The sequence below is a fragment of the Barbus barbus genome (genome assembly GCF_936440315.1).
Source record: "Barbus barbus genome assembly, chromosome: 7".
NCBI classification, from domain to species: Eukaryota; Metazoa; Chordata; class Actinopteri; order Cypriniformes; family Cyprinidae; genus Barbus; species Barbus barbus.
In genome coordinates, this window is record NC_136735.1 from 31,083,342 (window position 1) to 31,095,566 (window position 12,225).

Below are 12,225 nucleotides of genomic sequence, written 5' to 3' on the forward strand. Positions count from 1 at the left end.
CAATGGCGGACGTTGTGTTGCTATTGATGTTCATGGCTTTGCGAACCTACATCGGCATCCAAACACGGCGAATCAAACGTGTTAGCGTTTAGCTGCTATTTCAAATATGGCGGTCCAAGTTTCTGTTCTTCTTGTTGGTCACGGTAACCCTGCCCCCAGCCCCTGACGCAAGAGGTTCTTCCTTCTAGCCCAGCAATGTTTTGGTGCTACTTACGAACCACTTTTACTGGTTCGGAGCTGGTGCTTTGGGTGTCGAAAAAACAAAGAACCGGTTTGAAACAACCGGCTCTGGCTCCGAACCAGCACTGGAACTGCTTTGGTGGAAAAGGGGTAAAGCAGGCATGCACCGTAGTCCATATGCCCTGCAACTGCACCGTTGTGTTCGGCAGGCAGTTGTGCAATTACAGTGGATCATCTGCAGGAGGCTTTCTGGGGCAGCAGTCTTACTGGTCACAACTGGCAGGAACCGGTTGTTCACCAGTTTCCATCCCCAGTCCACTGTGTTCATGTCTTCCTTTCCAATCCAGTGAAAGCCCATTGATCTGCACGATTGTCACAACACTCAAGAATGGACTCTGCAAGCGTATCAGTCTTAACACTACTTGTGTCTTTACTTCCATGTGTTATCGTAGTCCCACAGAAAAGACAATCAGTTTGGCTATTGAAAGGACCAGTTGCTTCTCTGGTACTTCTTTTTGGTGGCTCAGATTTATTATCTTGTTGGATTTTAATGTCTTTTTTATTTATGTACTTCTGTCAACATTTTGAGTGTACTATTTCACCAGCGGAAATGTGTACGTCTCTTTGTACACTTGCATTGTTGATTCCATCAGCTCCCTTCTGATGAACCTCAACCACATCAGAGCCATCTCTTAAGTTTTTACAGCAAATGGGGCAGGTTTCTTGGTTTACAACAACATGACTCATGGTCAAAATTGCATTTGGAGTGTACTTTTTTCTCAGGCTAATTCAACAATGTCATCCTCTCTTAACACACTCACACATTGTTGGCCTTTTTCATGTGTTAGAAATCTTGGTGGGGGGGTGGGTGGTTTAAGTAGTCAAGGATGAATTTTGTTTGAGCAAAATGGTATACACTGGGCTGCCAACAACATTTCAATGAGACAAGCAATATCAAATGTCAGTATTCTCTTCCACCATCTTCTGAATTGCTGAAAATTGTGAATTTAGTTTTGTTGGGATAAGTATAATACCTTTATACTCAAAACATCTATAGAGGAAAACATCTATTTAGCAAAAAAAGGGGTATGTGTCCAAAAACACTTACTGAGTAGGAGTTACATGACATAGGCTAAATCGTTTACATCTCTGGTTCACCCCAAACAATGACAAAACCTTACAGTAATCTCACAAAATCATGTATTCCATAAGTATGTAATCATGTCAGTGCAATTTAGGCAAGTCCAATGGATTCATAGACCAAGAAAACATGGGGTTAGATACCAAGATTACTTGGCTAGGTCAAATAATGAAGGAGTTAGGATATTTTAAGGGCTTCCTGCTCATCTTGGACACCATCTTGAAAATGACACCTTTCTAGTGGTCAAACTTTGGTAAACTTTTAGTATGTTATTAAGGACACCTAATACTACAAAAAAAACAACTGAGAAACCTTTTGTTAGAATTTTTTTAGGGTCAGGTGGTTTTTTTTCATATATGCAGCCGCCTGCTGGTGTCAAAGCTCATTTGAGTCAGTCACCAATGACAGCATCCGTAAAGAGATTAGAGAGGATTCATTATCAGCTGTCACGCACACACACTTACGTTGCAAATCTAAATGAGGATATATCATAGGCTTCTATTGTTTTTATATAAAACTAAACCAAGTTTACGAAGCTGAGATTTCCTGGACATGTGATGAAGTTTAAGTAGCTGATTTAATTGTGATCACAAAAGGAGACTAGCAGCAATCAAGACCAAAGAGAAGAGACAAGACCAAAAAATCCAGGCGAGGATGGGAATGGGGGAGGGAGTCTGCAACTCTCAAATGTAATTATCTTATTACCAGCCCTCAGAGACACAGGGAGGGAGAGATTGAACTTAAGTTTGTATTGGGCTGACTCTATAATAAAGAGCAGGATGGCAGGAAGTTGACATTATCTAATTACAGGAATGCCTTAAAACCAAACCCAAATTGTTTATTGAACATGTGTGCACAAATCAAATATGTTTCAGTCAAATTTTTTCTGTAATTATTTTTAAGCAGTAGAACTGGTAAGTATAAGCAGTGCAATAGTATCAACAATAACCACAAAATTCATGGAAACAGAATTGTGTCAGTCCCACAATCCATGTCTTGACAAATCATAATAAACAATTATTCACACAATATTTGAATTAAGTAAATACTGTGCAAAAGTGTGCAAAATAAGAGCAATTTTATGTATAATTTGTTTATTTTTATACTTTAAAGTGTACTTACAGTACATCATATTTAATATTTACTTAAGTGTATTTAAAGCAAATATGGTGTAAAATAAGAGTATAAAACAAGTGCACGTTTGTGTATACTGTTTATATGGCACTATATTATCAGCATCACGTGTGCAATCCACAAATAAAAAAACACATATCAGTCGACCACTGCTAAAATAAACTACTATACTAAATTAAATTGTGAGGTCTATTGAACAGATCTAATACACAGTTTTTATTTTTTGTTTTGTTGAAAATTTCTTGAGAAATTCACTTATGTGCAGGTAAATTACTATAAAATAGTTACTTTATTTTCAAGTATATTTGTGTGAAATAAGAACATCAGCAGTTTATTGCATATCAAAAAACCCCAGCCAGATCATTTCATTAATATGCATGTAAATCTTGCAGATCTTCATATAGATCTTTAGGATCTGATCAATAACAACAGAGTTTTACTGAGCAAAAGGTTGTAGCACACACTGCTAATGGACAAAGCCTAAACTTAAATCACCATATTAACCTCATCTGTACTGAGTTAAGCTAAAACAGTAATCAGTCATTTAAGCACAATGACATTTTCCTCTCAGCTCAGTGTTTGTGTCATTTGTATGTGTGTTTGTGTGTGTACGGTGCAGTGTTCTGGTGTAAATCGTTTCATCGCCACTACTCGTGACTTCCTGCCAGCTGGGCCCCTTTCCTGCCCAATATGCTTTTAATTATTTCAACATTCCCTGCTGAGAAAAAAACCCTAGTGCTTTTTCCACACGTCAAACGAGAACAGCAATACAGCTGTAGAAGACGTCTTCAGCAAACGGAAATCTTCTCAAATTATTGCAGATTTAGAAAGAGTCATAAATTCCTCTCATTCTGGACACAGAACAGACAAAAATTGTGCTGAGATCTTTAGTACAGTAACGCTGAGAAAACAGAAGCCTGATACCAACCAAAACAGATGTACAGCATCTGCTAATCCCATTTTCCCCTGCCATTATATTAGGAGGGAGGTGGGGGGGGCAACGGCACTAGGGGGCCCCAACGCCCCCTTGAAGGTCAAGTTAATTTTATTTTCTCTATAGCGCCAGATCACAACAGAAGTCATTTAAAGTTACCTTTTCTATAGAACAGATCAATACCTTGCTCTTTTATCAAACAAACTAAATATCCTTATGCTATTTATCTTATTTACACAATGGCATGCTATTTCTGTCAAATCCACCCCGATATGCGCGCACACACACACACAATTGAGCACACTCCCACTCCCACTCGTATTTGTAAATATTTAGCCGCAAAAAGACTATTTCAATATTTAAATATTAATACTAAAATATTATAATACTATTTAAATTCTGTGTGTCTCTGTGTTAATGAATGGTGGAGACTGAAGTGCACGGTGGTGATATTAACGTCTGCTGAGGACAAATACATGAACAACATCATCAGAACTGCTTTGAGAGTCACTTCATGAGCTTTTGACCCGTTTCATTTGAGTAAAACTATCCTCATATCATATACACACAGAAATGTAAAGGTATTCACAGCAACCCGTCAAAATAAAAGTTTGGCTTTCCTTGAAGTCATTGTGGCAGAAATAGCCTACATTACTATTGTTCAGTAGAATGTATGTAATAGGCTACAACTAAAATGATTAAAACCTTATTTTTAAGGGATAACCATACAATATTTCTTCAGTGTTTTTAATTGTAATATTAAATCCCCTTTATTTTTGCAAAAAATGTAATTTAATTTTCATTAATTAAAAGATAAATTAAATGAATGTTTTATGTCTTAAAAATTGTAAATACACAACATAGGATGAAGCTTGTTTTTATGCTTTCAAATAATTAGACATGCAAAACACAGAATTTGGTAACAATAAAATATAAAACAACCTTAAAACATAAGGTTAGAAAAAATAAAACATTTCATAGGGCCCTAAACATGTAATTTTTGTTCAATTTTAATAAATTGATGTTAAATGGTTTCATTGTTTTAATTAGCTAGACATGCTTTTTGATGAATTAAATTTTATTTAACCATTAAAAAGGAGTCCAGAAAAATTAAAACAAAAAAAACGGAAGCATTTTTTCCCATTTAAAAGAGAGTAGAGCTGGACTGCTGCGTCCGTTGAAAAATCTGCTTACAAAGGTGTCTATTTAAAAAGACACTATATATTCCAGCTCAAACTATAACTATTTTATATAGCATTTTTAAACCACATATTTTATAATTATTTCATATTAATAACTATGAAAAACATGTAGAATATTGGTACTTTAATTTTTTTCCCCACATTGCAGGACTATTTATGTAAACTGCAAAAAAGTTAATAAAAATAGTAAAAAACTGCCATTTTAAGTATGCCATTTTTGCACCACCAACATCAACGGGTGACTAAAAAATAAAAACGTTTTACCACACACTCCTCAATATGCTATAATATATATATACATTTACAGTTCATAAGTTTAGGGTCAGTGCCGTAGAATTAAAATTATCAAAAGTGACAGTACAGACTTTTGCATTGTCCATAAAAAATAAAATCTAATAAATCCTTGAAGAAATTATGACAACTTCTTTTTTTGGCAGAATAACTGTTTTCAACATTGACAATCAGAAATGTTTCTTTAGCACTAAATCAAAATGTTAGAATCATTTCTGAAATATCGTGACATTGAAGATATAATTTTTCACGTTTTCGGCTTTGCCAACACAATAATCATTACACTTCAATATATTAATATATAAACTATAATGAATAAGATATATAATGTCTTAGATATATTGCCTACATATTAAAATAAAAAAAATAGTTCATTTAAATTGTAATAGTATTTCACAATTACTGTTTTCACTGTATTTTTGGTCAAATAAATGTAGCCTTGGTGAGCATAAGAAAATAAAAATAATTACTTTTACTTACTTTTAGTCATTTAGCAGACGCTTTTATCCAAAGCGACTTACAAATAAGAAAAAGTAACTAAAACTAAAAGTTAACACTCTGTAAATACTCTATACACACAGATTTAAGAAAATACAGAAATTAAATTAAATTGACAAAAGCATACAACATTTCAATAGTAAACATATAAAGGGAAAAAAAAATAATTCTAAATAAAAAGCGATACTTATATCCTTTGCCGGTGTCCTAGCCCGGTGGAGTCGCACGGTAGAGTCGATGGTCTTCACACGAGGGCTGCCGCGGTATAATAACCTTTTTTATACCTATCTAACAAAATCACTACTACAATTCAGCTGAACCCACTTTCCTATTAATCACTAAAAATGGCCAAGCAAGTGCACACACTGACAAGATACGCGATACAGTACGAGACCAAACCCGATTTCAGCAACTCTCAACATAGTAAACAAAATAAGCCTAATTAATAAATAATTAAATTATTTTGAAAAATATATATACAGTATATATTTTGAAAATATTTGCATGTATATTTGTTTATATAATTTATATTTTATATATAAACAGCATTTTTACAAACATAACATTTTTCTTAAATATGTGTGCATGTGTGTGTATTTATATACATAATAAATAAACACAGTACACACACATATATTATGTCAACAAAAACTTTTATTTCGGATGCGATTAATCACGATTACTTGTTTGACAGTAATATTTAAAATATATATTGATCTGTGTATCAACTACCACAGCAGATATTTACAGGCATTTAAAGCCATTGTACTGGCATAGTAGTGTCGGTGTCGAGTGCAGACCCCCGTATGTCCCAGCATGCATGCATGAGAGTGTGAGAATGAGAGCGAGGGGGTACTGGCATAAAGACGATGTGTCTATTTGACAAAAGGATGCCTGCGAAGCACCCTGGGATACATTAGGGATTAAACCCCATTTTCACAGAAGCCCACAGAAAGGGATGCATTCATCTTTTATCAAAAAGAGAATAACAACGCCCAGCCCCCTCCTCTTCCTCTCCTCTCCTCTCCCTCCCTCAGTCTCTTCCCTTCTGCTCTGCCAGACCAGACAGACCCAAGGGCTTGTCATGACCTCATCTCATACAGATTTACCCTCACATACCCCGTGGCTTTCCTGTGACCTCAGATCCAACAAGCCAACCAACAAGGCCAAGCTCATCTCCAAGCATCCCAGATAAACCAGGCCTTACTGACACACAAACACACCGGTTTCACAGAGTTCAATGCAATCGCTTAAAATACATCTGGACCTTGGAAAACTATTCACAGCAAAAAATGAAAGCCAAGAGTTTTTGCATTCGTATTCAACCGAATCTGCTGTGATTAATGAGCTGATGTCTCTAAAGGAACTTTACAAATTGACGATGCATTGCAGTATTGAATTACATTCATCTGATCTCTCCACACCACAATGTTGGAACTTTGGAGATCAATTTCTATTACCACAGCCTTGAGTTTCTTTTCATCGTGGATTTCTTTTTTTGGAAACAAGTGACTGTTGTTGGCCATTTTACCATACAGCGCTGGAGAGCTCTGGATGTGGTCAGTGACAGCTATAGCTAGTGAGCAAAGGCAACCATGGCTGCAATTTCACGCAGCTGGATGCCATTTCCTACTGGTCCTCTGGAGAGAGGCTGCTTTGACAAAAAGCCTAATTTTATGAAGTGGACAGTAAACAGCCATATAAAGTAAAGTAAAGTCGTGATGTATTGTCAAGTATGGTGACCCATACTCGAAATTGGTGCTCTGCGTTTAACCCATCCAAGTGCACACACACAGCAGTGAGTAGTGAACAAATGCACACACACACACACACCGTGAACACACACCCGGAGCAGTGGGCAGCCATGCTGCGGCGCCCGGGGAGCAGTTGGGGGTTCGGTGCCTTGCTCAAGGGCACCTCAGTCGTGGTATTGAGGGTGGAGAGAGCGCTGTACATTCACTCCCCCCACCTACAATTCCTGCCGGCCGGGGGCTCGAACTCGCAACCTTTCGATTACGAGTCCGACTCTCTAACCATTAGGCCACGACTTCCCCCAATAAATGCCATATGAACTTGAAAAGTGCCTCCATGACCTTCATTTCGGTCTAAAAGAAGTCCAACTCTTAAAACAGTGAAAACAACTAAAATACGTAGTGTGGCAGCACCACGGTACAATAATGGTGTCAGATGGTAATATCGTGGTAGTCAATCAACATGGCTGGGCGATGTACAGAATATTCACAAATTATTAAAAGGTTATTTGGTTAAAGTCTGCATGAAATTAAAATTCACTATTTCTGAAATGTGTATTTTTGCTTTTCAATTTATGCTTACAATTTTGATTGATTTATTGTTTTCATTTGACTTAGTATTTTCTAATCAAAATGTCATAAATCTGATCTTCTGGTGAAACGACAGGCTTCTCTCTGGTGACGTAAGTCCCTGTTAATACTTCAGTTTCATTACAATTTTAAAAATATAAACTTAAGCAACTTTACAATGATTTTAATGTTCATTTTATTCGACCATTAAGTTTTCTAGATACTGTTTTATCAAACTAGTATTGTTATCATCACACAGGTATGAGTGTTAAGATTGTTAAATGTAAGCAGTAGGCTAAAATTTGCATTAGAGTTAATATGCTTAATTCATTTCTATGAATCATTCAATGAAATGATTCACAAATGATTCATTTGAGTCATCACTCTCATATTATATTATATTTGAATATACATTTTGAATCTATCTGACAAAAATGGCTGTTTGGTTTAAATTATGGTTGGTTAAAAATATCTAACAATAATAATAATAACCAATATTAAATAAAATAAAAATCTCAATTTTAAGGAATTTTAGAGCATTCACATAAACAGAGAATATCATCAAAAGGTTTAAAACAGAACATTTATTTAGCCACAGTTGCCCAACCGAATATGGAATAATTTCCATATTAATATGCTACTAATATGCATGGTAATACCATTTTGACACCATGATGCAATGCTGACATGCTGCACAACACCAATGCACAGAGCAGATCAGCTTAGACAATGTTAAAACATCTAATTGGATGTTTACACCAAGAACCATAGTAACAGACAGGCTGCTTTTCCAATTTTTGGCAGCATTCCTTTAATGATGCTGCAACTGAGATACAACAGCAATCCTGGATGCCTCTGCATTATAGATATAACCAAATGTTGCATATGCATGTAGAAATGCATTATATATGCAAAGGCACATAATGTATCCTACAGGGTGTTGATATCCATCTCTGTGGGTGGGTGGGTAAATACACAAACCTGACCATCTCCACAAGGCTCCTAAGCATAACATCATTTCTGGACAGTAACTGCTCACTGATTGGACAGTTTGTTCTCCTGTGCAACATGAGGAGCTGGGTAAGACGGTGAAGTCCTTAAAACTGATTACAAATCAATGCCACTCTTAGGCATAAAGTTCAGGCTGATTAGTGCAAATCAAGCTACTGGGTCAAATACTGTCTGACTGCTGCATTATAATTGGCTATTCTAGGACATTTTCACCATTGCATTATCATAAGTTCCACACATTTTGTGTTTGTTATTTATAATCATCAATGCATAAATGGAATATGTGACAGTCGGAATGCCAACTAGTACCTCGAAACCTTAACTAGTTGTCACACTGCAGTAAAAGCCTCGATAGGGTGACGTCATGCCCGAGAACATCCTTTGATGTTGCCGCTCCGCGCGCACACACAGATCTCGGTTTTTCCTAATCATGTAGCACTTGAACTCGACCTACCTTCTGATATTCCGAGTCCTCCGGGCGGAAATCGCTGCTGGTCAGCTGAAACTGTAGGTTGAAGTGCGGGAGGCGATGGAAAAGGTTAACCCACCACGGCGGAGAATAGTTGACCACAGCAGCCATAGTGTTCACGCAGATCTGGGACTGGAAAAGACACAATGATGTATTCAGCAGCCAATTCCAGACTTGAGCTGCTTCATCACGTCGCATTGCATCAAATGCCTTTAAAGTGTCTCTTTACTCGCTGCTTCCAGTGAAGCAGGGGTTAAAATCTGCACCAAAGCCCCTCAAGCAAACAAACAGACAGAATTCGTGGCCAACACACATATTTAGCCACATCTACTCAGATCGTATATATGTTTTAAATCTAATAATTGAAATGCATTGTTTATATACTAGGACTGAAACTGCAATCCGTTCATGCAGGCTTTTGCTATGAAGAACCCATCCTTACCCGTTATCAGCCTAAACCATAGTTCCAGCGAAAACCTGAGACAAATAGCTCCTGTCCAGTCCTTCGATGGTTTGGACGAGAACCGACAGCAGCTGCAGGTTTCTCTTGTGCTCAGCAGTCGCTTGTCCAACGCAGCCCTTGCGTCACTGCCGTCTGCATGTTATCCAGCGATACACTGGAGCTGAAGGGAGAGCTTTAAACGCCTTTGATGTCCATTGCCGCGTTTGTTTTAAGGTGGTCCCGCGCCGCTTTCTTCCAGGAGACGCGCGTGATTAGCGCTTGTGCATTTCTGTCGCGTTAGAATTGAGATGCATAATAGTATCACGCATTACGAGGATGAACTAGTGATCTGTGAGCAGCCTACAGTAAGACACGGGCATGATTGTCAATCATCCACGGCACTGCTCGAATTGAAGGGGGGCTGGGGGGATCCGGGACCCCCCATAAGGCATTAGGGACCCCCCATAAGAAGTAAAAAATAGACTTAAGGGGGTCCCTCAGACATTCTTATTTTTGTAAAAATAATAATGACAAATGTGATTAAATTCAAGCAATGGATATGGTAAATTAAATTTCGTGAATTATTTACAATAATTTATATTAAGTTTGTTTATGGGCTAGTTGTCATGTCTCTTTAAATTTTAAACGCCCCGCCCCACATCTAAAGACCGCTAAGCGCAGGACATCGTTGACATGACTGCTTGATTGGCGCCGCTCCATCAAGCTAACTTCAGCTAAAAAAATGCAGAATAACAAACCTCCACTCGCAGTCGGGAAGAGGAAGCTTCTTACTGACTTTTTTGAGGGGTAATTTTCTCTCTATATCTTTCCACTATATTTATCAACTCCATGTCTTTTGTATTCCTTGCATAAATTATTATTAGGCCTGGTTCTGGGGTGCTATAGATCTCGATGAAGATGAGTGACAGCTTTTTAGTAATTATAAAGGGAGTGCTCGTTGTGCGGTTTCTGTGCTAACGTTATATATAATCCATTCAGAATTGTATAAAACTTGTTTTTCATGCTGCTAAGACCAACGGCCACATACACGCTGCAAAGTTTCGGGAATTACATCGGCATATAAATGCGGGATTCACTCTTGAAATAGCTATGATTGACATATTGATAGCCATAGTAAGTTCCTGAATAAAGCAGACTTTTGGACAGAAATGGTTGAATAGTCTGCTGACTGACAGACTCCCTCATAACAGTCCACGCCGCCACCTACTGGACGTAACTATGTAAACTGCACTGAAATCGTTGAACGTACACTACTGTTCAAAAGTCATTTCTGTTCACCAAGCCTCCATTGATTTGATCCAACATACAGTAAAAACACTAATATCATGAAATATTATTACAATTTAAAATAATAATAATACAATAGTAAACAATTTTCAGCATCATTACTCCAGTCTTCAGTGCCTGTACTGTTTACTTCTGTTTTTTTTTTTTTACTGCTGTACTAGAGACACTACTTTGTAAATGAATTCTTGAAGAGTTTCCTTGTGTGTGAGTGCTGTGATTGCAGATAAAGCCAACACTCTCTCTCTCTTACGCTTTCATACACCTTTAATGGTATATGCTACTTCCCCGTCACCCCTAGAATAAAAGGGAACGTAACACACATGATCTTCAGAAATCATTCTAATATGCTGATTTGCTGCTCAAGAAACATTTCTCATTATTATTATCAATGTTGAAAACAGTTATATTTTTCTGGATTCTGTGATGAATAGAAAGTTCAAAAAGAACAACATTTATCTGAAATAGATATAATTTGTAACATTATACACTATCGTTCAAAAGTTTGGGGGTTTTGGGTGGAAATAAATTAAAGAAATTAATACTTTTATTCAGAAAGGATGCATAAATTGATCAAAAGTGACAGTAAAGATTTAAAATGTTACAAAAGATAATATTTAAGATAAATGCTGTTCTTTTGAACTTTCTACTCATCAAAGAATCCTGAAAACCATTTGTACACAACTGGTTTCAACATTGATAATAATAATAAATGTTTGAGCAGCAAATCAGCATATTAAAATGATTTCTGAAGGATCAGGATCATGATGTGAAAATAGAAAAATATAGAAAACAGCTGTTTCACATTCTCACAATATTAATGTTTTTACTTTAAAAAAATACAAATAAATAAATATATATGCTACATTTCACTGCTGGATATACTCGGTATAATTGTGTATGTGACAAATAAAAACTCTTGAATATATACAGGTGCATCTCAATAAATTAGAATGTCGTGGAAAAGTTCATTTATTTCAGTTATTCAACTCAAATTGTGAAACTCGTGTATTAAATAAATTCAGTGCACACAGACTGAAGTAGTTTAAGTCTTTGGTTCTTTTAATTGTGATTTAGTCTCACATTTAACAAAAACCCACCAATTCACTCTCAACAAATTAGAATATGGTGACATGCCAATCAGCTAATCAACTCAAAACACCTGCAAAGGTTTCCTGAGCCTTCAAAATGGTCTCTCAGTTTGGTTCACTAGGCTACACAATCATGGGGAAGACTGCTGATCTGACAGTTGTCCAGAAGACAATCATTGACACCCTTCACAAGGAGGGTAACCCAC

At 36.8% G+C, this 12,225-nt stretch overlaps 1 protein-coding gene across 1 annotated transcript in view; it reads right to left on the bottom strand.

The window, feature by feature from the left end:
- The window catches only part of LOC306872321 (protein tweety homolog 3-like), a 43,998-nt gene that overhangs the window by 29,930 nt on the left and 1,843 nt on the right, over positions 1 to 12,225 (bottom strand). Inside the window, exons 2-3 of the mRNA XM_079420823.1 lie at positions 9,624 to 10,024; positions 9,167 to 9,313 (exon numbers count right to left, since the gene is read on the bottom strand). Coding sequence (XP_079276949.1) covers positions 9,167 to 9,292 — 126 coding nt within the window. The 5' untranslated portion in view covers positions 9,293 to 9,313; positions 9,624 to 10,024. The remainder of the gene's footprint in view (positions 1 to 9,166; positions 9,314 to 9,623; positions 10,025 to 12,225) is intronic.